The sequence below is a fragment of the Pteropus vampyrus genome, unplaced genomic scaffold, assembly GCF_000151845.1.
Source record: "Pteropus vampyrus isolate Shadow unplaced genomic scaffold, Pvam_2.0 Scaffold47, whole genome shotgun sequence".
In the NCBI taxonomy this organism is placed as follows: Eukaryota; Metazoa; Chordata; class Mammalia; order Chiroptera; family Pteropodidae; genus Pteropus; species Pteropus vampyrus.
In genome coordinates, this window is record NW_011888828.1 from 3,259,823 (window position 1) to 3,287,481 (window position 27,659).

Genomic DNA, 27,659 nt, shown 5'->3' on the forward strand with positions numbered 1-27,659 from the left:
GCTGTCGGCGTAGAGCTGATGGTTGATCTTGGGCGCCGATCAGAGGGAGGCCAAGCCCAGAGCGTGCCCGCATTTCAGGAGGGGAAGGAGAGAGGTCAGTGGAGCAGAGGGGCCCTGAAGGAGAACTAGGGGGATCTGGAGTGTGGATGTCAAAGGGCAAAGGAGGCGACTCTGGTCCAGGAGTCAGAGCCTCTGCTTTGTTAACAAAGCGATTCTTTACAATCCCAGCATTTTTAAACAAATTTTAAGTGCACTTAATGATCAGGTGAGGAGAAGGCTGGCAGTTTTACATACGGAGAAGCAGTCGTCCCTTACAGGTGGTTTGGAGGGGCTTTACGGCTGGTGAGCAGTGCAATCCCTTCTCCCTGGCATCTTTACCTCTTGTATCCCTTTCCTCCAGCCCCTTTCCCTCAAACTTTCCTTCTGTGTTCACAACCGCACTTCTCAAAACGCCAGTCCACACTCGCTTTCCTTGTCTCCACCAGATTGTCCCGGAGACCCCCTGTGCACCGCTTGCTGTAGAGATCAATGCTCACCTGCCCTGGGGGTCAGATGAGGGCCCTTCCTTGGACCTCTCTTGACCTCTCCTACACACTCCAGTGCTCTTGGTATACTTTATGCAAACGCACTCCTGCAAGCCTCGGCCCCTTGCTGAGGCGCTCTCTCCCTGAACATCTTTCTCCACCTGCTTGCCTTCAAGGTTCGGCACCATGTTACTCTCCTCCAGACCACTCGTTCCTCTGTGCCAGCCTCCCACCCCTCGCCCACCTGCCCTGGCTTTCTTCTCTGTCACAGCCCCTGTTCTAGTTCTAGTCTATCTTATGAACATCTCAGTCTTCCGGGCCCTTTATTACAAACTCCACGGAGACGAGAGGGTTTCTCGGCCACCTCCGCCTCCCCACGGGGTGTGGTAGAGTGCTCTGCACCTGGTACACACTCACTACGTGGTCTTTGAACAGGCGATGTTTCCTTTCACTGCACATGAGAGGGCGGAATGTGTCCTAGAATAACTGTAACACCTCCGCACAGAACAGCGCACGGGTCTCAGAACGCCCTCATGTCTGACCTGCACTCCCTGTCGGGAGGAAAGAGGAGTATTACCATCCGCATCGTGCGGCTAAGGGAACAAACTCAGAGAGGTTAAAAGCTTCACACGAGGCCACACAGCAGTGAACACAAGAGCCAGGACGACAGCCCAGACCTTCTGGCCCGTGCTTTGGTGGTATTCCACTGCACACTCTGTCCCTGTGTGAATCTGTGCAATACCAACCCTGACTTTTGGATAGCTATCTGCACTTTAGCCATTTCGTCATTGTTTATTCCCATGTAGTATGTTGTTAGCATATCTGCCGATCGCATTAAAGTCTAAGTATGATTTTAGGTTCCAGAGGCTAAGGATCAACACATAGAATTAGGTAGTAACTATAAACTATGAAAGGTAGACTTTGTGATGTGTTTCTAGAAAATTTTAAGGTGCAATTGACTTAAGTACTTCCAAACACACCCTATAGGGGCCATCTAACCTGCTAATCAACACTCTATAAGCTGATACTCGTAAATAAGTAGTCTGCTGCCTTCCATGCGCTTCTCTTCATCTTTTCCATCCTGCTCTGAGCCCAGATGACCTCTATAGCCCACTTTTTCCCACACTTCCCTTGCCACCTGGGTTCCATCTGGGTTCACCCAATGGGAATCCAGCAGGACTCGGAGGGAGGAGGAGGAATGAGGTCTTGCTATTTATTCCTCCGGCCTCCTTCCTGAGGGGTTGCCTCAGGTTGGCTGCGACCCGTGATGGGAGTTCCTGGCTCTTATCAGGCGGTCTTCCCATGCAGTGCTCTGACTCTTAACGCACATTCAGTCCTAGGGGTGGTAACCACGATAAACCTGACCAGAACACGGCCGCAAATTCTTTGATGCTCCTGTCACCAAGAAGTGGGGTCTAAGTCCTCTCCCCTTGAAAGTGAGTGGGCTCTGTGACTACTATGAATAATAAAATATGACAGAAGCAACATTATTTCAGTTTCCAGACTGGCAGCGTCTTGGAGACCTCAACCCACAAATAGGAAGTCCGACTCCCTGAGGCTGCCATGCTATGAGGAAGCCCGAGCTAGCCCTGTGGAGAGGCTTCGTGGAAAGAGGGAAAGAGGGAAAGAGAGAGGCCCAAGCTACTTAGGCACCAGCTTTTGTACCCATTCCAGCTGAGGCCCCAGACATCACAGAACAAAAATGAGCTGTCCCTTCTGTATCTTGCCCTAATTCCTAAACCAGAGATATGTACTTTATACTAATGATAAATGATTTTTTTAAGCATTTAAGTTTCAACAGATCATTGAAACATCACACTCTTGTATGCTAAAGGTTCTATCGACCTGGCCCCTGAGTGAGGAAACCATGGAGCAAAGCTGCCTACACACTGCTCACGCCACAGCCCTAGATGGACAAAACATAAACAGTTGTTGTTACAGCTCTTGGGATGTTGGTGTTGTTTGTGACTGCAGTACAATCATAGTGACTGATACAATAAGTTATCTAGTCAAGCTAATCCTGATCAAAACGCCCCCCTGCACGAGGGGAGCATTTGAACTCCCAAATATGCTACACAAAGGAAGGAGGTCTATACATTAAGCGAATATATATGTCTATCTTTTCTACATCTACAATCAGGATAACCATAGAAATCAGTCGACCACGTGGCAGCATGTGGTGACCATGGAAACACACCCCTTACACCTCCAGCTACAGGAAGCTTCACTGATGTGACCCCAGGCCCTGTGGCTACACTGAAACCCTCACCACAGCCCCCACAGGCCACTCACAGCCAACTGAGTGCAGCGGGGACACTGGGGCAGACCTGTTCCTGGGAGACACAGGTCCCCTCACTGCATTCTGGGACAAGCTCGCCAAGCTCGTCCCCAGTCCTCCACGTGCTGTCCGACGTGCACTGCAGTCTGACGGCTCTCCCAGCCTCCCCACCTTGCTCCCTATTTTTTCTCTCACCAGCATTTCCCCCAGCGAAATCCTTGCACATTTAATCTTATCTTGGCACCCACTCCACTGAGAACCCAGACTAACACAACCATACCAATGAATATTCAGCTTTGAAAACTTAGCTTTGATAAATTAAACATAGAGAGACAACAGAATTAGCTCTTGATGGATAAGGGCTGTCCCATTAATCTAAAGTCAAAAATAACCATTTTTGCACAACATGATGTCCACGTCTATGGCTCGATTTAATTCCTAAATGACCTTATTAACATGGGATCATTTTCTTGAATATGACTTTTACAAAGTGTGATTTTAACCTATCTCCCAAAACATATCCTTTTCTAAGCATCCAAAATAGGCTTTCGATCCCTTATCTAAAACCCTGGAGACCATGTGTTTTGGAATTTAAACTTCATATTTTAAAAAAGTCATATAATATCTACCAGCAGGTCTGGAGCAGAACTCTATAATCATATACATTACAAACATACAAATATTACACAACATACAAATATTAACACGAGTGAGATAAAAACAGCCTCGAGACAGTACAGGAATGGGTTTGCCTCCAAATGAGTTCAACAAAGGTTAGGTTGTGCTATCACATGAATTTTTTTTTTTTTTTAATTCAGTTTTCAGAGCTTTTTGAATTTTGGAGTTGTAGGTAGGGGATTGCGGACCTATATAGTCACACTAAAGAAAACGATGCAGCCCTATTTAAAAAACAAGCAAACAAAAAACAGATATGTCTTTGTATTAATCCAGAAAGAGAAATGGCCATCCCACAGCATTGGGTGAAGAAAGCACGGAGCAGAACAACTTGCGAAGGCAGTATTTATTATACACGCATAGGGTGGGGAGAGGAAAGACAGACAATCTTCACTTCTCAAGCAGCTCTCCGCCCCCCGCCCCACCTTTTACTACGCACAACCCTTTGAAATGACTTTATCTCTGGCTAAGAAATGCTGTGGAAATAGTGTTTATGAGTATTGATTGTGATGTGGCAAGTTTTAAAGTATGAATTGATATTATTTTTGAGACAGACTGTCTGCAAACTGTCTACATTGACGGCAGGTAACTAGAATGTTTTACATAAACTGGGGGCCGAGAGAGTACACAAAGGAAATTTACTTAGGATATTAAATAAGGCTCCTCTGTCAAGGCAAGGGACCCAGGATTTGAAAATTAAGGACAAGAGCCCCTGCAGTAGAGACTCCCAGGTATTCTTTCTTACATCAAAGGAGAGGATACGGGATATAGGGTGTGACTGCTATCAATGGGAACTCCTCAAGAAACACCCAATACCGGACATCTTTCCTCACCTGCCTCTGAATCCCCATCTTCCATGCATAAAAGGCTCTTTTCTGCATCGACCACTTAGGGAGAGGCTTTTCTCCTTCTCCCTTGCCCTGCTTCCTTCCTAAGATTTTAATTCTAAATGATAAAAACACAAACAACAAAAGATGAAGAGCAGGAAGACAGACAAATTGAAAAGGAAATATTCTCCTCAGTCACTCCAATAACCCTGGGAGAAACGGTCTGCAATGGTCGAAAGTTAAGGAATCTTAATTAGAAATCGGAAATTCAAATCTAATATGGTAATATTCACTTTGCATTTATATGTTCGATATTGACTTTTTTCACAATAAGCATGTAGGAAAATAACTTCATGATTTTTAAAATCTCACATTTAAGTTATGCACATGCCTGAGAACAATATTAGTTAATATATGTAAAGTGCTATTATTATTCTCTACGAAGCCCTGTCTGGGGATGTCCTAAGTGCAAACGCTCTGACTGGCACTTTAACAAACATCATTCCATTTGTGCGCTGCTTATTCAACCTCTGAGTCTAAGGCACTGTGTTTGGCACCGGAGATACCCCAGTGAACAAAATAAGTGTGACCTCTACCCCCAAGAAGCAAGAAAACCATCGTGGAGGCAGCATTAAGCGAGTTAATGCACATTTGATGAGTGGATTCCATCAATGATGAGTGTTAGGAGCAGAAGCACAGAGTAACCAGGCAGATCCTCACTGCAGCTCTCTTAGGTCGATCTCATCCTCAATTATTGGTAAAGAGTTCTCATTAATATTTGCAGCATTAAGGTATGCTAATTAGAATAATCCTGAACAAATAATAATTTTATAATTATAGCTATTACAAAATGACTTTGGAAATTATTTTATATCAACCGGTCAATGAAGAAAAGAATGGGAATAAATGTGGAAGAAAGTCTAAATGTGTGACAGAGTATATGGATAATCACTGCCCCCAAATTTCACTAGCACTGTTGGATTCCTCATAGAGGAAAATTGCTTCACGCAGAGGTTTAGAGACCTTCAAGGCAAGACGTCGACCCCACCCCTAAAACGGAAAAACACTAGCATAAGGACAACCTGGAAACAAATACCAGGTTTGTATTTTTCCAAAGATATGTTCCATATTTTACAAGACATTTTAAATTTCAAAGACTGGTCCCTTCGTGCCCATAAACCACTAAGACAACCTGGAAATCTCAGTACTTTGATGTCAAACCACATCCAAGATCACCTCTAGAACCTAGAAGTAACACAAAAATCCTAATCAAACCAAGTATCTTGTTTTGAAAAACATCCCCACTATGCTCAAAAGGCACTAAAATGGTAAGAGATAAACATCTTCATTCAAGACCTGCTGCACTAAACTAGAACTCTCATCAGCATGTACAGCCGGGCTTCAAAGTTGCCATACTTAGGTAATCTTAGATTCTGTAAAATGAGAGCTCATGGAAATGGAACGTCCAAATGTAGAAAAGTGGGTATTCCATCAAAAAACATGTGATAAGTAGTTTCTTGCTTCCCTCCCTACCAGCCCTGGCAATTCCAATAACTTGACAAAGATCCTCTGGACTAACTAATGTATATGTCTATTTAATGAAGAAAAAAACTCCTTAAAATTAAGAATTCTAGGTCCCTGGGTATCTCCTGACAGCTCATAATGGAAAAGCTATCAGTTGACATGTTACACAAAATGAGAGTGACATAAGGAATTCAGAGTGGTGTTAATGAGACAGCCAACCCTTGATGGGACCTTAACTTGGCTTCACTTTAAATTTAACTGTCGCAAAATTGTTATAATAAAGAAGTATGTTCTAAGAGTTGGCAAATCATGGGACTTGTGCTACCACTGGCCTTTCTCCACATCCATAGTTAACCTTGCAACCTCTAGGGCAGACTTGGCCTTAGAGGACAGCATAACAGAGAGTTCCAAGTAGCCACAACTCATGAACTTAAGCAGGCACAAGAGTCAGTCTATTTGCCAATCCTAGTTTAGACTACCTTACCTAACATTCAAAATGCCATATTCTGACACCAAATGGATCCCCATCAGACTTAAGCTATCACCATTGTTAAGGTCTGTGTTTGATACTGCTAAGGAACGTGGATGGAACGAGAAGAAAAATAAGGCTAAAGTCACGATCAAGGGTTCACCTTCCTCAGTTTCCAAATCTGTTTGTAATACAGATAAAAGATGACATCAGCCAATCACTGACCTTATGGAGAGCAGGAGCCAAGACTGGTACCAAGAACCCATTGTAAATATAATTTACAAGCTGATTACGAATCAAGGGGTGAGCCACCTAAGAGAGAAACAAGTAGTCATGAAAAAGACAAAAAATTCAATCTTTAGGTCTTCTTAAAAATCAAGCATTTCTGTGTACATCCTGAATTCAAAAAGGAAATCCAAATTTTGGCCATTTATTCCATGGCCAAAAGAATAATTCAGACTTTAAACCACAGTACAATTGTTTCAGATGGTTTATTCCAGTATAAACACCTTGAGCTTTCAAATTTTAAAAAACTGGAAATTTTAAGTTTCCATTTGATAAAACAGACAATAGACTGAATATGTATATGGACTCAAATTAAAATTAACAAACTGGAAAGTATAATTTTTGCCTCATAATTTCATCTATGTCCCATCTCAACTTGTGACTAATTAAAGAAAAAAAGAATGTAACAGTCAAAGTGGGCAATTAAATACATTTATTTTGCTACCAGAAGAATTTTCTCATTTTGAAGGTGTACTTTCTGCTACTCATTTTACTGAGAGGAAGGCACTTAGAAAATCTTTTCATAAAAAATAGATCCTGTTCAAAAGCAGAAAACATTACCAGAGGTACAACACTTTCTATATTTGATTTGCAAAATGTATTTAGCATGGATAATCCCTACTAATATCTTTTGTAAGTAATATTTTCAATAGTACCCTCAAACAAAACAATTTTAAAAGTATATGGCCTGAATTTCAAAATATAGTATAAAATATATCTTTTCTCTGTTCTTAACTATGCCTGTTAGCTTTACTTCTTTAAAAAATAAAAAAAAAAAGGAAGTCAAACAATAAAATAAAAAGCAATTTCTAGGAAAGTGAGGCTAGATCTTTAAATTACTAATAATCTTTTTCTGTGAACAATTGGGAAGAAACTAACAGTTCCATCTATTTCCATACACTTCTGCAAGAAAATGTTGATAGACTCTAAAATTTAAAAAAAAAAAAAAAAAACTTAAGATGTAATCCACTTATCTTACATATAAATAAAACTTCTTTGACTTGGCAATAAAAATGAGATGGGAACCAAAGTAATTTACTTGCATTTTCTTCCAGAAACTATTTCTTTATTTGGTAGATAAACAGATTATAACTAACATTTTTCACCTTAAAATCACCATAAAGAAAATTTGATGTCTTAATAAATCCAACATTAAGGTGATATTTATGCTGTATAGAAATAAAACATTTTTGATGAAAACCTACTATATCCTTCAATGTATATGAAATCTGATGTTTATTGAAAACAATAACAAGAAATCTGAAAGTAAAAATCTAATCAAAAAGCCAAACATATTAGATAGAGTTCAGGGGCTGTTTCCCGCCTCCCCCACCCCCTCTCCCCGAAGCAGGGCAATTTCAAAGCAAATTTATTTTGTGTTGCTAAGATGGTTAACTTCTTTTAAATTCAATTGGGATAAGAATATTCTTTATGTAGTATGCACCATTAAGCAAAATAAAGTGTTTTCCTATGTAGGCTCCTAAAAAGACCTTGAAATAAAAGTGGTATAATTTGGAGTACTTAGAAGCCTAAAAATATCTGTTTAATGAGTCAGGCATTGAACTTATTTTTGATAGTTAAGTGGATAATCAAAACAGAATTAACATTTTTTATAAGGAAGATAAAGAAAATCTACTTATTTTTTTCTCAATTAAAACTTCCCAAAAGCCCATAAACTATCATTTTTCCTCATTCAAGGACATTCTGTATGCTTAAAGCAAAGCATCAATATTCCATAAACATTTATTAAAATAAAAAAGGAAATGCTTATAAACTAATACTTCGTAGTGCTTGTACTCTGAATGGACCATAACAAAGGGCCCCTCTGTTGTGCTCTGTTACCTGGATGACCGCATTGCAAAACTCCAGGGAGTTCATGAACTGGGCCAGCGCTGGGAGAAGGAGCCAGTCGTCCCTCAGAAGGCAGTGCCACTCCTCGCCTTTCTCCTCTAGCTTTGTAGGCAGGGAAGAGTAGAGACCACTGAGCCCGGTTGCAAGGACCTGTGTTCAGAAGTAAAAATGTAATCAACTCTTTTCCAAAGTCCTTAACTTGCAACTAACAGCTCCCAGGTGAGGCCAATGACGTTGGTCCACTTGAAGTGAGTGGAAAGGTATTAAAGTATTAGAGGGTATCCGCTAGCTAGGGGGCATTTGACAGTTAGAGACAGTCGGGGAAGGACGACTCCAATAGAGGGAGCAGCAGTACCCAAGGGATTTGTCTAATCCATACACAGCTGATATGTGTCTCATGTAGCAAGTGTGTGCTAGGCTAGAGCGGGGCGGGGAGGCAGTGAGGGAGACACATGCAAAGATGAAGAAAACATGATTCTTGCCCCAAAGGTGTTTAGGACAGGGGCGAACTCATAATCAATGCATTACAGTGCAATACGCTGAGTGCAGATACAGAGAAGGCACACACCCCAGTCTAAGAAGGTACTTCCACCCCAGGAGGAAGCCCTGGACCAAGGTGGTTCGTGACAGAAGATGTCACAGGTAAGAACCATGAGTGGCTCTATGAGAAAGATCTTTGCAGACATGTTAAAGGTCATGACTAGCATACGCAAGTTTACAGTTTAGAAAGAGCTCTGATCCGATCTTTACAAATCATGACTAGAAGAAAGAACTGGGGCCATGGGTCATTTAGATATGATGACAGTTATTCAAACAGAGCTAAACTGGGTCTAAACTGAAGCATTGGCAGTAGGAAAAGAGGAGGAATGAATTTGAGATTCACATATACAGTACATGTGAGGGTAATCTAAGACATCTATCGATCCACTGTTAATCCAAAGCTCATGGAAGTTACTTCCTCCCTCAGTACTCTGTTCCTAAAACGATACTGACAGTGTTTGGGTTTAATAAATGAGGGTGAATGCGAACTCGAAATTGTCAAGTTATCCAGCTTGGTTGTTAAGAAAACAATGATGCCTTTAACAGAGATAGAAAGGTAGAAAATGAACACACTTGTGCTGAGTACCTGTTGATTTTATCTTGTGGAGTATAAGACCAAGAGAAACAACAAATTTCTCAGTATGGGAAGTCTTCCAAGTGGAAGTGATGCTCACCAAACAGCACCTTAGAGATGCTGATGTGCATCTGGCAGATGTGCAAAGGGTGGACAAGCGTTTCACAGAACAGAAGCAAAGAACTTATCTATAAAAGGTCTCATCAATATATGTTTTTAGCAGGTTTATTTTTTTTTTCAGTGTAAATATAACTGGGTCTAAAATTAGGTAGACAACTTTAATTTTGGTTAATTTACAAGTAAAATGATGACAAAAGAAAAGGCATTCCTCTAGGGTAAACCTGAGGTTATAAGGGACTCAATGGGATGAAAACGTTCAAGAAAACATTCAATCCTAAATTAGGCCCAGAAAAGAAACACCGAAGTATTCATTGATGTCAGTCTAAGAAGAGATGAACAAGCAATTACAATAGTGTAAAAATGTTCCGAATATATAATAGAAAATATATGATGCTGTGGATATACAAAAAGGTCCTTAACTCAGACTTGGGGGTGGGGGTTGGAGCAGGAAAGGTTCTCAGAAGAAGTAATGTCCTAGCTGCTGAAGAATAAACAGTAGTTAGCCAGAAAAAAAGTGTTGGAAGAAAGAATATTTTAAACAGAGGATGGAAGTCTCAAAGGAAAAGGTAATGATGGCATCTTCCAGGAACTAAGCACAGTATTATTGGTGTGTAGAATTAGAAGTGGGAATCGACTGGCGAAGTAAGCAGGAGTCAGATCCTGCAGGGTTTTGTATATCAAGATAAAGAGCTTGAGAGACATCCCAGTGGAGAGCACAGCAGGCAGCTGATGCTTAGGAGGGGGATCTAGTTTAGAGATGGAGCTCTGGAACCATCCATACGTAGGTGGTACCTCAAGCCATATAGACCAGAGGGAAAAGAAAAGGAGGTTTAGACAGGTAAGATACAACAAAATAATCCAGAGTGCCTGGCATTAGAAACAGAAATTCAGAAGGAGGTGTGGGTCCAGGTATGTTGAACTTGGAAAAATTATCTATAAACTCATTATTGTCTCCCTTTTCCCGTGTTTCCACAGCACCTTCTGTATCCTTGTGTAGCAACTGTCATTCGTTCGCTCAGTAGTGAATTGGCTGTCTTCTCCATCTCACCTGGTCTGACTTGTTTAGTCTGGGCCACAGTGGAGGTGGGGGTGACTTGTCTAGTCTGTTATGGTTTCAGATGCTAGCAATATTTCCCATGAATAACACATCCAGCTCAACAGCAGAGCAGAGGCCTGGCCTGGGGAATGAGAACCTGGAGGTCTGAGCACAGGGAAACCAGATGACGCCATGGGAAGGAAGGGGCAGAGATAATGTGGGACAGAAGTCTACAAAGGAGTAGGGAGGGCAGCGAGAGAAACAGATGAACCATTTCAATATTAGAAAAACAAAATTATATGTATTTCTCTGTTCTGTTTCCTAGTGACCTTAATTCACTCATTCATTCACTCACTCATTAAAGAAGAACTACTATTCACCTTCAGGCCAGATAATATGGTAAGTACAAGAAATACAACAATAAACAAGATAGTGCATTTATCTCTTTTGCAAAATCAAGGCATCTGTGGTCCCAAAGGAGAATGTCCCCTATTTAAAGTACTTAACTCCTTGTCAACATACCCAAACAAATCACTTTAATTCCAGTTTTGAATATGACCCAAGCGAGTTGCCTGTAATAAATTAGAAACCTCTGCCAAGAGAGAACAGAGACCAAAAGTTCTCCTTCAAGGGAAATCTAACCTTGATGCCACATTTTTAAAACCAATTACATTTGCTAACTCATGCTAAATTAACCACAGAACAAAGGCTTTAATTCTGCATACTCCTGATTCCTTAACTACTTTGAGGCTTTGAAGATGAATTCATAAAGACAGGCTTAATTTGTCTGACTAAAAAGCTGGGAATAACTATTTAGTATATCAATATAATTACAGCAACATTAATCTTCAAATTATAGACATCAGTGGCAGTAATTAAAAATAACATATCTAATATTCACTTTTAAAAAAAAAGTATTCTTGAAAAGGGCCTGGCTGAGATGCGAATAGAAGACTGTGTGTATAGGACAGGGCAGTGTAATAACTGGACATGGAGTCCTGCTGTGCTCTCGCCACTATTAAGTGGAGCTAGAAGATGTCTCTGCGATATTCTTTAGGCAAAGGAACATGGAAGAAAATGTTCTGCAGAATAAAGAGTACTAAGTAGTCTTAAGAACAAGATTCCAAATTCTTTACTGCTAAATATTTATATCCTCCATTCTCAGACTTTGCTCAGAGTTCAGATTCATTCATCTAACTCACATCTATTTCTAGAACAGCTATGGTCCAGGTACCATGTCAGGCTGGTACCGGGGGAAGAGCAGTGAACAAGTCAGACCAGGTGAGATGGAGAAGACACACAATAAACTAATAAGTGAAAGAATGACAGTTGCTACATGCAAGGATACAGAGGATGCTGTGGGAACATGGGAAAAGGAGAGGCCACAACAGGTTTGCAGATCATTTTTCTAAGAGTTTAGGGGCACAATCTATGTACTTTTTAAAAAAATCTATTTACTTTTACATTTTATTTTTAACTTAAAAATTAGAAAATACATAATTAAAAATAAAATGCCCATCTACTATTTCAGCCTTTTTTGATCCTGATCACATAAAAGTAATTATAAAACGTATGTATTCCCAACACATTAAGTATTAACCCAATATTTTTAATTTATCTTCTCTCGAAAGTCTCTTTACAAGAAACTAATCACCATATACAACTAAAAGGATAACAACAGATAATTTAAAAAGCAAACCACTTCCTTGACAGCTGCATAGCATGTTAGTTGTTGAGACGATAGATTTTAGTATCAGAATAACAAGGTTTTGAACCTGACTGCCATTTACAGACAGTTATTAAGTTTTCTAGGGTTCGGTTTCTTCTGAGTTGCTACGAGAATTAAAGAAAATAACGCATGTGAAGAAATGACCATCATGGTTTTCACACAGCGACGTTTCCAGTGGGGGGAGAAAGATGGCAGGTACAAAGCACTGAACACGTCAGGGAAGGTCCATCTTTAATGTGAGACATCTAACAGCACCCCGTTAATGTCAGCAAAAACAAAAAGAATTTTAGCAGATGGCTTTAGTCTGAAGCTAGCAGCAGAACACCTGGTGGGGACCATTTGATACACCTTGCCAAAATAAAAAGCCTCATAAATTTTACATGTGGGATAAATAACTTTCTAACTATGGCTGCATACCTAAAAGTTACTTATTTCAATTTGCATTTCCTAATTTACGCATAGGCTGTTTTCTACTATTGCCAATATTTAATAAGTCACAGGGCTTAATTATCAATATTTGATTTAAAAAACATAAAAGGATACAGAGTCATTTGTTGGCATTAAATTGTTCCCCACAGTATCCTCATTCTCCCTCTTTTCTTGGAAAAGCACATCTCAAGAGAAGAGGCAGTGGAACCAGCAAGCTCTTCCTATCAACTACAACAACAAAAGTTTCCAAAAGTGGTCCAATTTCCTGAAAGAGTCATTACCCTTCCCAAAGCCTGATGTTAACACACTTTGACAATCATACTAATTAGAGAAAGCTTTTTGTCAATTGTGGTCCTTCGCCGGTTGGTTAACAGAGTATGCTTTATACTCGACATAAAAAGGTTCTTTTTTTTTTTTCTTAATTATGTTGTCAGATGTAATTATAGAAAACTGAGTACAAAGGAGATTATGGGATCTACCCCGAGGAGGCAGCTTAACACCACGGAACTGTTCCATTCTAGCAAATAAGGTCAGCTGGAGATGTTGTTTCTCCTCCAATTTTAATGAACTGTACAGTGTTTTAAAACACGTTTTTATAAAAGCAACTACTCAGTGAAATCTGCTTATAAGTGGAAATATAAATGTTAAAAACATGCTCCATTCTAGTCTTAGTAAATTTAAATTTTTAAGTATGAAATATTACAAACACACAAAACATAACAGAATAGAAAGCATCCCCAAGATTTAACAGATTTTAATATTTGACCGTGATTTCTTCAAGGCCTCTATTTTTTTCAAAAAGCAAAACAACAAATACAACTAAACCCTACACCAATCCCATCACCACCCCTTCTCCTTCCTTCACCCCCAAAAGCAAGCACGGTCTTAGATTTAGTACATATTATTCCTGTACTTGTTTTTGTACTTTTACTGTATTCATATATATCCAAAAAAAACAGCATAAAGATTTTGTGTCTTAAAATTTTATGGAAATTTTATGTAAATACTGACATACTACGTGTAACATCTTACTATTTACTTTTGTTACTTAACATGTTTTTAGACTTATAGGTAGTCGCACACGCAGATAGTTACATGCTAGTACATATGATTCCTTCATTTTGAATGCTGAGTAGGATTCCATTGTAGATCAGTTTATCTTTCCCTTAATATACATCTTTTTTTCTCTTCCTCAAATCACTTGTATTTAATATCTTTGTGCATGTATCCTTGCAAACACGTGCTAGATTTCCCTAGGCAGATATCTGGAGTAAAGATGCAGAATCACATGGTATGCAAATATTCAAATTATATTAAATATTGCCATATTACTTTTCTGAGTTATTGTATCAATTTATATTCTCAAGAGTTTGTTTTTCCATATCCTTGACAATACTTGGTGTTAACAGATGTCTAACAGTTAGCCACTCTGATGAGCATTATCTGGTGTCTCATTGTGTGTTGATTTGCATTTCTGATGTGGGGAACATGAGAACATTTTCATATGTTTATTGGCTTTGCATGTCTTCTGGGAATTGCCCATTCATATATTTTCTTGTTTTTTTTTTTAATGTGTTGTTTTGTCATTTTCCTTTAATTTGTAGCATTACAAATATTTTTTTATTTTGGGTACCAATTAATTATAGTTATGTGTGTTGCAAATTTCTTCTCACAATCAGTGTTTTTCATTCTTAGCTCCAGTCATTTCTATATGGTTGCTGTTTTATAGGAAATCTTGATATTATTTATACACGAGATAGTAGTTACACACATGGGTCCTTAAGTCAGACTGCCCAGGTTCAAATACTGACTCTGTCTCTTATCAGCGATGTTCACAGGTTCAGGGATTAGAATGTAGACAGCTTTTGTGGGTTAGAGGGCATTAATTATTCTGCCTACCACAAACGCTATGTCCAGTATGGAGCACTCTTGAAGAAATCCGAGCAATAACACAGCAAAATCAGAATTCTTTTAGGAGTTTAATCTGACGATGTAAGATGGGTGAGTTTGAGAGATGCTGGGATAGTAGGGAGACACATTAGGATCTAGAAATAACAGTGGTAGGAATGAGAACGAAACGGAAGAGCTGGATGTAAGCAATGTTGAGCAGGTAGAAGCTTATTAAAATATAAACTTTTTTCTGAGGGAGCTCAAAGAAAGAGAAACTTAATATATCGGTCAGATGAATGGAATCAGTTCTTCACTGCCCATTTGTAAAATCTTTGTAAAATTTTTATTCAATTGGCCAGAACCCAGAAGAGAAGAGATACTTGGTACTCTTAATTTTTTAAATGAAATTGTTTTTCAAAAAAAATGTTTACTCATTTGTTTGCACTGAAATAAATATATGCCAGACACTAGGTGCCCCTAGTTTAGTAGTAAAAACAGGAATTTAGTTGTATAAAGAAGACTACTGCTTTTGAACCTCAAAGCAAAACACAGCATGTTACTCCCTAGGGTTGCTATTAGCATTTTGTCAGTTCTTTATTGGGTGAGACCATTCCACAAACTACTGGACATTAGGCATCCCTGGCCCTGAATAATAAGGCCAGTTGCCCTCCCACCCCAGCCACCCCATGGCCCTATGATGCCCAAACACACTCCACAGACATTTCAAAATGTCCTCTAAGTGCCCTCACCCCCTGTTCAAGAACTACCCATATAGTATTTATTAACAATTAATCTAATCAACTTATGGCAACTTGCCTGGCCTGTTCAAAAAACAAACAAACAAACAAACAAACAAACCCCAACAGTCTTATACAATATTCCAGCAAAATAAGGTATATTTAAGGCAATATAATTTATAAAGAAATATAATGAGAAGACTGGTAAAAAGAACAGATAATGGAAATAAACTGAAACTGTTCACTGAGTTGAGAAAATAAAAATAGCTGTTGACCAACAGAGCTGACAAACCAGAAAAAGATATAAATCTATCATCTAAATCCCCTTTCCAAAAAATAAGCCCTTCTTCCAAAAACACCACGAATGCCAAAAAAAATAAATAATCAGAGCCTTAAGGCATTTTAAGAGTCGCAGACAGCTCCCATAATTTTCTGAAACTGTGAGTGGGCTAGGGCTACAACAACATCTGCAAAGGACCTTACACTTTATTTCTTACCATATCAATGGTTAAAAAACTATACAGAGTAGAATATTTCTTGCTATCCCAAACTGTAAATATGTATTTGTTCTTTAAAATAAAATCAGTGCTTTGCATCTATAATTATAGTTATTATCTTGCTAAGAAACAAATTAATTTGTGAAACCAGTTGTGAAGGGTCTCACCACATGCCATGATTCGTGGGTAAAAAGTCAACCTGGAAAGCTAAAAATACAGAAAGTACAGGTCTTACCAATCACTCAGGATATGTGCTCTTAGGAAAAACTAAAATAGTTCCTCACCCAACAGAAATGAACCAAGATGTGGTAATACATACAGTTTCCTCTGCTGGCTAATTTTGAGCTGACACTACTCAGCCAAAAGGCATTGGATTAAGACTGCCCTGCTTCTTCCAAAAGATTTCCTTTAAACACCTTTCCATAGAAGGTGCCAAGTACAACTTGCTGAAAAGGATTAAAAAAGAATTTATCATTAGTACTAGAGAGGAAAAGAGGAGTGTAAAACATGGCAATGAGAGGGACTTACTGGACAAAAGTAGGTGTTCTCCACAATGTGATGGGCTACCATGCTGTTCTCAGCAGAGAGAGACATGATGAAAAGCAAAGCATCCCGAGCCTGCTGACCTACTGTCCCCTCTCGGTGAATGAAAGGTATCAGAAGGGAGAAGATGAGGAAGTTGGCCGCCCCTTGGTCCTCACTTGTGTGGAAAAAGAGTTCCAGAATGGACGAATCTTTGGCAAGGATGGAACAGAGCTGATTGAGCAGGACGACCAGCTTCCCCTCCACGGCAGGGGTGGCTGTTCCTGAACAAGAGCTCAGCAACATCATCAAGGGCTTCAGGATGGGCTTGTGGTGCAGCAGAGGCTGGTGTGACTGGGTGACCAACATCTCATACATCTTTAGCTGCTCGATTTTCGTGTCATCAGTAAATTCCCGCCTCAAGCTCCAAAGGAAGAGTTTCTCCATGATGTTCTCAGAGACCACGAATTCCAGAATTGGCCCCATCGCAGCATCCTTGGCTTGCTCTTCAATCAGCAAGAAGAGCATGTGTTCTACGTAATTCTGCACAGCGCTGGCCTCATCTGGAGGGATGGATCCATATTTTGCCTGGGTGTTCTTCAAGGGGTCATGCTTCTCTAAGATCTTCACAACCTGTAACCAAATCAAATATCTGTCATCCATCCGATGTTTATCATAGTGAGAAAAACATATCACCCATCTTCACAGAAAAAAAACAAGAGCCATGGCCCACAACCAGATGTGTGTGATCACTGTGTTTGTCTCTCCCTCATGAGAATAAAATGAAGGGATTAAACTATAGAAAGAAGATGTTCGAAGATGTTTGTTTCTAATAGTTATAAATTTTGGCAACCTAATTGTCAAAGAAAGTAGTCTATTATTGGGTCTATTATTACAAAGACCATTGAGCAAAATGAAAGAATTTAAGTGATGCATTAGATGAAAAAATAAGTTATGTTACATAGTTAGATCCATCATTATCAACTATGTCAAAAATGTGAAAAAAGACTGAAAATGAAAAAATAGTGATTTGTGTTTTTGTGTTCAAGGTGATGACATTCTTAAATTGTTTTTTTCTAAACTGTCGAGAATATTGCCTTTTAACTTTCAAATACATTAAATCAGTAAGTCTACCTACGTTCTCCTATGAATTGAGTTGATTTGGAGATTACAGCAGGGAGACTCATCTGCCCTTGACAGAACAATATCCTTCCCTCTTCTTCTTGGATGGACAACCTCTTCAACTGGGCATGCAAGGTTAGGTAAAAGGAAACCGATGAACAGAAGACACCGACTCAGCAGAATTGACCCTAACATATGGTACATGTTGAAACTAAAAAAATGAAAGTTTTGGACTCTGCATTTCTTTCAGCTGGAAAAAGTTCCGAAATAACCAATCACAAAATAAATTCCTAATGTACAGAATTTATATTTGGGGTAATGAAAAATATTGGAAATAGCGGTGATGGTTGCAGAACATTGTGAATGTAGTTAGTGCCATTGAATTGTATCCTTAAAAATAGTGAAGAGGGCAAGCTTTGTTATATGTATTTTACCACCAAAAAGAAAAAGTCAACTGACAGTTAAAAAAAAATGAATAAATCCCTAATTAGGACATGTGAGAGCTCTGGTGTTTCTCTCCCTTACCACTGCTGGCCTTTGAATGCTTCCTACCTCTCTGCTCATCAATATTGACCTCCACCTTGGGACCTGGAAATTAAAAGAATTTTATATCTTGACTTCCATGTAACTTTATGACCTAGAATTTCTATGATAAATACACATGATGATTTTTAATCAAACATTGAAGACTTTCTTGGTTCCTTTTTGCCATTCTCTGCTGCATGCTATATAAAATGTTTGTCTTTTGCCGTACCCTCCTCACCCAGTTCTATAACATGCTGTTACATGTTCTGTATTTAGGTTACAAAATATTTGCAAGTCACTGAAGAAGCTGGCAAAGTTACATTGCTATGTCAGCATGCATGCAAGCAGTGACGGAAATTTATTTCTCAGGGAAAGCTCTATGTTTTTCCCTGTCAAAACCAGGAACTTTTATACACCGGGCAAGTTATAAAATGAACAGAATTCTACAGAATCTGTAATCTCTATCAATTTCCATTATAAAATTAATAATGCTCTCACAAAGGGAAAAATTGCCCCAACAACCTTGAGTTGACATAGTCAACTTCAGTTAGCAGCTACCCAGGACGTACATGACTCAGTGACAAGTGGCTCCAGTGTGCCCACAGGACATCCCCTCTCCTTCGCTGAACACCGGACTCCAGAGGGCCTCTGACCCTTCCCAACTTCCAAGAAGCCGTCCAGAATTCCTCGAAGGCCTGACACTCGCTGGCAGAGACGCAGGGACCTGGCTGTCCTTTTTCGCTTTGGCCATGAGGACATCTCACAAAGTAGGATCACAGTACCACACGTGTCCAAAAGGGGGCTCCACCTCAACATAGAATTTCTCCCGCCCAAGAGCCCTAACTTCAAGGCCCCACGTTCTGAAGAACAAATTAGCTACCTGTTTTCTCAGCTCTATAATTTCAAAGTCTGCATATTGAATTTACTTATGAGAGCTATCTATACATCTAGGCCTTGGGGTAGAAATGTAATTATACTTTTCATGTGTGTTCAGACTGTCTAAACTGTCTAAAATTGGGGCTGTTCATTATACACTGATAGTGGCACTGCAAATTAGCTCAATCTTTCTGGAAAACAATCTGGCAATAAGCAACAGAAGCTTTCAAATGGTTCCTGCCCTTTGACTTGTTAATCACACTTTACAGAAAATGCCTAAAGGAAACAACTCAAAATAATTTGTTAAAAAATGTTCGCACCAATGATATTTTCCATAATGAAAAATAAAAATATTATTGACTCAGTCAAGAATAAGAGAATTATAATCAAAATGTTACATCCCCCTACGATAAAGCTATTAAAAATAAACACTAAGTGAATCATATAATTACTTGCAAATGTATACATGAAATAATTTAAGTTAAAAACTAAGTATATTGACAAATAGATGCATGATTAGAAGTGAATCCGAAAAGATATAAATGAGATTTTAAGGTTAATTAGTTCTTCTTTCCTATAAATTTATCTAATTTCATAATATAAATAAAAACAAAAGCAAAGTAATTTTGTACTAAAGTCTAAAAAGAGGACCAAAAACACTGTTAAAAACAATAATTAAAAAACTGATTCTTAGAAATTCCTAAGCAATATAAATTTATACATATGCATAAGTATTTATATTATATGCATTCATGTAAATATTATACATCTAAAATGTATAAATGTAATATATACCAAAACTATTTACATGATCACAAGCTTTATTTTTCTCATAAATTAATCTTCATTTATATTATTTATTCCAATGTATTCCTTTGTAAGCAGATCTAACTTTTTTTTTCTATGAAAACCCTAAAAAAGAGAATCAAGATTTTTTATACAGAATGCAAACTATTTAGCAGCTTTTAAGTTGAAGCATGTTAACCCTCTTTATAGTAGCTCCTCTACACTGCCTTCTGGATTAATGGGCCAAAAACATGAGAACAGAGCTACAGTAACCCACAGAGTTAGAAGGTTTGTTGATCATCTGGAATGCAGCAGATCCACTATGAGCCCTTTACTCATTCCCAGCCCCGGCCAGGGTGGTTTTACTGCCTGGAAGATGGGTGTGTTACAACCAAGGCCTGTGAGTCATGGGATAAACAATGCCCAGCAAAGTACTGATTAAGCCTGTGTTGCCACATGTCCTTAACCTCTCTCCTTAGGTGGCAGGGCCCTCCCAGGCCACCTCCCTTTCCCTTCCAGGCAGACACTCCCATGACCTGCTTTTACAAGTGGGCTCTGGAGGCTCACACTCTACCTGGTTCCTATGCTAACAGAGAATGCCTAACACGCTACTTGGCTATAGAGCACAACTTGCACCAAAATGCCAAAGAACTTCTGTTCTATGTCCCAAGTTTGCTGCCCAGATGGTGCCATAGTTCTTTCAATTTCTGTAAACTGATTCCTGATGTGATCTGGACTTTTCCTTAATTTTTCTCTTTTGTACCTGCCAAACTCCAATATTCCTGTCTCCCTAATTTCTGCCAACTGCCCACTTTCACTATCTATTCCGACCTTCCAGTCCTATGGATCCATGATCCCATGCTGTTCACTGTGGCTTCCCCAGGCCTAGCAAATTCTCTGAGTATATCCTCTATTCTACACTCTGAACCTTGCTTCAGATTTCCCAGCTCTAGCTTCTTCTCAGCTATACTTAGTCCCAGGGATTCAATTCAAGGGGGAAAAAATACACACACAATTAAGTGAGTTGGAGGAAGGAATCCAAGTAGAGAAGAGGGAAAGCAAGCAAAATACACTTTTCAAATATTTCTTTTACTAGTGTATATTTACAAAATACACTTTTCAAAAAGTTCACTTCATTAGGCTGAATGTAGCGTTTAAGAAACTAATCAACCCCTGATAAAGCCCACACTTATGAAGTAAGTAAACCAGCTGAGATGAGATATAGTACTGTAAATATTTTGCTGTTCATAGTTAGGCATTTGTTGATCCACAAACTTAACAAATACAAGCTGGTATATATATGTGTGAATCATGAGCCCAGATCACATATAGATCCACTTGTAAGTTATCACAATTCTAAAAAGAAACAAATGCACACACACACACACACACACAAAATCAATAGTGTGAACAATGGCATACAAATGATCATCTGACCAATCTAGCTAAATTTTAACCTAACCTGAAAGTCATTTGACTTTAAATATGAGGATTATTGGGCCTGAACAAGATGAACAAGTAGCATATTTCTTTCATTAAGGAGTATCTACTCCCATCCTTAGCTCCAATGATGGGCTCCATCAGTCAATGATAATGGGCCTGAACTTCAAATATTCAAATTCTAAGGAGCTCATATGCTTTCAGAATGTAAGGTCTAAATAAATCACATAATTACACCTCAAGCTAACAAATGATTAATCTTGCTTTCTTTCCCTCTGTCTGTTTTAGAGCTGGGACATTAGTTCCCTGTACTACGACTGGAATTTAAACCATTGGCTCTTCAGTCTACAGGTGGCAGATTGTGGGGCTTCTTAGCCTCCGTAATTACAGCAAGAACTAGAAGGCAGTTTGCCTGGAATTGAAGCCAGAGCTGATGAAAAAATATGAGTACAAAGGAATTAAACCAAAAGGGCCATTTACCAAACGATGAGGGGCACAGAAGCTAAAAGATGAATTCAGGGAGGTGAGGATAAAACTCAAGGAAAAAATGGAGTAAGTAAAACAGATGAAAGAGGAATGGACCTCGAGATAATCATGCTAAGCGAAATAAGCCAGACAGAAAAAGTTGAAAACCACATGATATCACTTATATGTGGGATACAAACCTAAAGGCCACAAACAAACAGGACAAACAAACAGAGACTCATGGACATGGACTATAGACTAGTGGTTACCAGAGGATAAGGGGGAAGGGAGAGGAGGAAGGTAAATGGAGTAAAAAGGGTCAAATATGTGGTGACAGAAAGAAATCTAACTATGGGAGGCGAACACTCAATGCAATTTATACTGTTAAATTGTACATCTGAAGCTTACTGGATTTCGTTAACCAATGTCAGCATAACAACAACAAAAAAGATGGAATGGATAAGGATTTTGATAAACTCCAGGCGTTTGTGGTGATTATGAAGGAAATGCAGAATGATATAGATGAGAAGGTGACTTTTAATAAATACACACAAGAGCAGCGAGCTTCCCCTTAGGAGACGAAAGGAGCATCAGGAACACAGGCTGATTGGAAACACTGACACAGACTCGCAGCTCTGGCTCCGGGAAGTGGATGGAGCTGGTGGAGCATCGCTTATCCTTCACAAGAAGATTATGGCACTACAAAAACCAAAAAAGGACCCGCTAGATTCCCTTCATCAATATGGGACCTGCTACGAGAAATGTGTGCTGTGCGCCCTACAGAACAACCACAATCAGAGCAGGAAACTTCCACACTGGGCCTGGGCACCCTCCTCCCCCGCGGCATCTGGAGCCTCATCCTGATGGATCTGCGCTTCAGCCCCAATGCCACTGAGGACATGCTTGCACCTTAGAGCCGCCACAGAACCTGCCAGCAGCTCTGGTTCATCCTTTCTCCACAACTTGAGCTACATCGTAAAGGGTTGCTGCTCCCTTCCATGCCACCCCACCCCAGGCTTCCCTCCACCCGAATTAAAATCTTCATTTAAAGTAAAAAAAAACAAAAACAAACAAACAAACAAAAATTTCATGATAAATACAAGTGTTTCTCTCCCCAATTAGCTTGACTTCATCTCAATAATGTTTCCTGTCTTACCTACATTCACATATCAATAGATGATTATTTATGTTACTTTGGTTAGAGTCTAGTTATTTCACGAGTACAACACATACTTCCAAATGCTTTGGAATGCTAATTTAAAGTGGCATCGTGTAAAGAAACAAGTTACTAAGCAACATTTTCCAACACACGGACGAAGGTCAGGGTTTAGCAATCTTAAACCAAATTCCACTTCGTGTACCAAATAACTATAAGTAAAGTTTCCATCTGGTCCTTGTTCATTACTGAATAACTATGTCTTCCAATCTGGAATATTCCTTGCACACTTATTCCCATGGGAGACCCTTATTAAGTCATTTCTTTTCATATTAAGATAACATAAAATAATAATATGTGTATTTTCACATGAGTTGGTTGATGTCAGCTCCAGTCCTAAACTCCAGAGACTTGTTTAAATCTGGGATGAAACAGGATAAAGTAGGAGCTACATTTACATGCCATATCTCCTTGGGACCAAAGACAGTCTAGTAATTACTGCAATATAGAAACATGGTAAGAGCATCAGTCAATAAAGTAACATAAACTAACCTTACATTAGGTAAACACACACACACACACACACACACACACACACTTAATTTAGGTGATAGGGAAAAGACTTAAGAGTAGTAATCAATATAGTAATATTCCAGAGAACACCATAATTTCAACTGCGGCAAATATAAACTTATCACCAAGCACACAGTGGAAGAGTTGCTGACATTTCAACATGTTCAGCCACTTGAGAATCTAACACAAGAACAAGTGCCTTGGCCTTCTAGAGAAACCATAGCTTTTGTTCTGCTTTACCTTCTACTGTTAAGTTTGGAGCTACTTGAAAAGCTGAGAAGAGAGATATACTTTTATTTTTTTAAACATTAACAAACATCACTTTACTAAGATATGAAGATTAATCAGAGTTCTCTAGTACTTCCCAACTTTTCATCTCTCAAAGACTTTACTTAATTTCTCTCTGACATTAGTCTATGACAAAGCACAGACCAAAAGAATAAAGATGAAAAGACCAAGAGAATGAGTGTCATGGGGAACAGACTGAAATGCATGTCTCGACTCCATGCGTATGTGCTCTAAGAGTCAGGCTACTTGTAGCTCTACATAAGATACTAAAAACATATTATCTATTTTCATTACAGTACTGTGGAAAAACATTTGACTTAACTGATCTCGAGAATTCGGTGTTTCCTATCCCTACCCGCTCCAGGAAGAAAACAGCTACTAAACCCATTTGCTTTTCTTCATCCATCACCATTACTCTACTTGACCTCTGATATTTTATCTTACAAAAATTGTACGACAGCTTATTTTTGCAGACCGAGGGTGGCAGAGAGAAGCTCTGGGCTATTAACTAACTAGAAGCACACAGAAATATGTATTTCCAACTGACTTTTTTAACCCTTCGCCCCTGTTCTCCTGGCTGTAAGAGCAGACACCTTTAAGTATACAACTAATACCAATTCAGTGCTTAAAAGGAGGGGACAGAAAATGAATAGAGGAAGGTTCATGATGCTTCACAAAGTACAACTGCGCCAGTAAGAAAAACTAGTGTGGGAGGTTTAATTCTCATGGCAATACTGTTGAATAGTCTATTATCTGGTGGACAATGCTTCTTACCTCTTGCTCTCTTCCATTCAGAAGCAAAGAAGCAAAGGCAAGAGATAAAACAAATCCACTAGACTATAAATTGCTCTTATACACCACTATGAAAATTAAAAACATACACACACATACTCCTCCAGATCACTGATCATTAAATGCAAATCCAAAGATCTTATTGGTAGCAAATTATAAAATGTTTTATATTAGTGTATGCTTACGCCTCTTTTCTAAGTCACCTAGCTCTTCTAAAGACATAAGTCATATTTCCTGTCTTTCAGTTCAACAATTTGTTGAACATCTACAATATGCCTGTGATATTCTTGGCACTGGAGATGTACGCAAAATACATATGGTCTCTGTCAAGAGATGCTTGAAATGAGGTTGGAAAGAAGATACTGTACATGTAATTTTAATAAAAAGTGGTTAGTGTAACAGTGAAAGAATACTCAGGATGCTGTTGGAGCACAGAATGGGAGCATAAAACAGAACGGGGAAGATTTCCTGGAGGAAATGGCGCCCCCATATGAGTCCTACAGGAGAGGCATTTAACCAGGGGGAGAGAGATTCCAGGCAGAAAGAAGAGTAAGTGCCGAAGGCAGAGAGGCATGAAATAGCATGATGCCACTGCCCAGGAATGGGGTTGGCCAGGAACTCCAAGTGATGTTTGCATTTCTGGAGACTAAATGGAAGATGAGGAGTGAAAGAGGACAGGACATAAAGAACCCTATGTGCCATGCTGGTCTGTAGCTGGCCTGATGCCACTGAAATGTCCAACTTAAGAAATGATCCAGACAGATCTGGGTTTTAGATTTGTTGTTCTAACATCTTATGATGCAAGATGGCATCTCAGGTGAGAGGAAGTATAGGCCGGTTCTATCTCCTGCAGCCTGGAGGCTCCAGGGTCACTAGTAGGAATGCAATTATTCCTGTCAGGAAGTCAATGGACCCAGGGAACAGTTTGGAAACTCAAGTCCACCACTAGGCCACTCAAAACTCTCCCCACGTGACACCCCGTGCATGAATCAAGGACTGCTTTGGTAATGGCTGGTTGTATAACTAGCTATTCCTGACAGACTGCAAAGTGTATGTGGGCAAACGGATATCCTCCTCCATCAAAGTGTGCTTTTTAACTCAAGGTCTGGAAAAGAAGCTACTAGTAAAGAGTAGAACAGAACCTGTCAAATATATGTTAATTATGCTGAATTTATACTGAAGTGTTCTATAAAACAGAAGCACTCTGGATTAAAAAATGCTGCACTTGCCAGCTAATCGAACACTTCAGTAGATAAAATGTTGTCACCCAGTTCTGTCTATACCACATTTCTTATCAGCCTTCCGGGTTTTCTTGGGCTGCCTCAGGGGAACCCAGGGGCTACAGTCACATCAGTCATAGGAGTTTATGTCAGGTTTTAGCTCACTTCCCAATCCTCTGCAACTGCTCTTCATCCACCACCATCCTGAACAACTCACGGAAGAAGTGCTAATGTATAAAACTCCAAAATAATAAATAGCATTTGTTCCTATCAGCTAAAGGTCTCCTTCCTTACCTCACACCCATCCCTCACATCTCTGCCTTGCCCTGACTTCCTCGCTTTTTAACCATCCAAAAAAAGCCAAAGCTTAGCATTTGTTTCCAATACCCCTTCTCTGAAATGTAGTTTTTAGTTTCTGTCGTCAAGACCTTCTTTACTCAGCCAAGCTAGCAAATCTTCCTTCTTCCATTTCCCAGGCCATTACCATCCACAATAGTCCCTTCCCTTAATTCCTGTAATCAATAATATTCATTTATAATAACGTATCTCACATTGTCATCCAAATTGTTTAAAAGCTCAATCCAAGGCTCTTATGTTCCTATATCTCCACCTGTGACACCTACAGTGCTGTACCTGAAGTTTGGGCTCAGTAAATCTCCAAATAATCACATGGATATCCACATGAATTTCTTCAACTAGTATTTTTTTCATAAAGGTAACAGAATGATCCTCAAGAGCTTTGAGAAGTAGAAAGAGACTGAAGGCATTTTCCAGACTTATTAAAAAGAAGAAGTAAAGACTAAAGAGGGAAGAAACTGGCCCAAAGTTAAATAAATGGCTGAAACAACAAGACCAAGAGCGTCCTTACTTTACGAAAGGCCATGTTTACTAACTAAACACCACTCTCTCTGACAAAGTTATCCTCACCCTCAACTTGACATTTTCTGCACTAAGTGGAAGGTGCTATGCTTCAGATAACCCAAAATGTCTGATAGTGCCGAAGTTATTCATATTGGATATGAAAATGAATAATACGATTCTGGGACCAATATTTACTCCTTCACCAACGTGAAAGAGTATTTACACCTTCCTGAATTAAGACGTTCTAACGGCACTCAGACAGCTTTGGAGAAAGCTTGCCCAGGACAAAATCTGAAAGGACAAATGATCCATCTACATAAAATCAAGAGGGTGATGATATATATCATGTCTTTGAAGAGTGGTACTAAATGGACTACATCACAGATACCCCGGCAGGAATGATTACAATCAAATGTTTACACACAGACCAACAAACTGGAGTTGAGAGAAAAGAATACCTATTAGAACAATAGACTTCCTCGGCCCAGTGAAATGACTGAAGCTAAAAATGCTCTCAAAACAAAACATCGGACTGTGCACTCTTACCAGTTAAATGAGGACACATAGTTAAAATAATATACCCATATTAACATATGCACATATTACGTTCATTATAAACGCAAAATTGATATATATTTTTAAAGACAAAGTTAGAAATAGGCCTTCTAAAATATTCCTTCCACACTCAACAACCTGTTGGGCACGTCCCTCAGGGGTTCACCAACCCACTCTGGAGCCAGTGCTTTAAAATCCTTTTAAAACTGCAAAGTCAAAGGTAATTATTACCTGGAAAACTCCTGAACTATTTTCTTCCCTTTGCTAAAGCAGATGTGCCCTTAATATCCAAAGGCAACCCATTAAGATTCTAATGGTAAAAACTGAGAAAATGGGAAATGCATAAAAAATTTTTGAAGTTTTACATTGCATAGTGTGACAAGGAGCTCCAAAGTATAAATGACCCAGAAGCAGAAGTGATTTTGTTTTTGATCTAAATGGTGTCCCCTATAATTGCTGTGATTTACAGGCTCAATGCTTTAATCCATGTGCT

The 27,659-nt window shown here is 39.1% G+C and overlaps 1 protein-coding gene and 1 pseudogene across 12 annotated transcripts in view; one reads left to right on the plus strand and one right to left on the minus strand.

Annotated features, from left to right (window-relative positions):
• Nucleotides 1-27,659, minus strand: part of FAM160A1 (family with sequence similarity 160 member A1) — a 224,408-nt gene that overhangs the window by 79,414 nt on the left and 117,335 nt on the right. For all 12 annotated transcript variants that reach the window (XM_023530204.1, XM_023530196.1, XM_023530199.1 and 9 more), the window contains 3 exons: nucleotides 16,514-17,140; nucleotides 8,425-8,583; nucleotides 6,523-6,609 (listed from right to left, as the gene is read on the minus strand). In XM_023530204.1, coding sequence (XP_023385972.1) covers nucleotides 6,523-6,609; nucleotides 8,425-8,583; nucleotides 16,514-17,140 — 873 coding nt within the window. The remainder of the gene's footprint in view (nucleotides 1-6,522; nucleotides 6,610-8,424; nucleotides 8,584-16,513; nucleotides 17,141-27,659) is intronic.
• Nucleotides 20,123-22,738, plus strand: LOC105291576 (annotated as a pseudogene).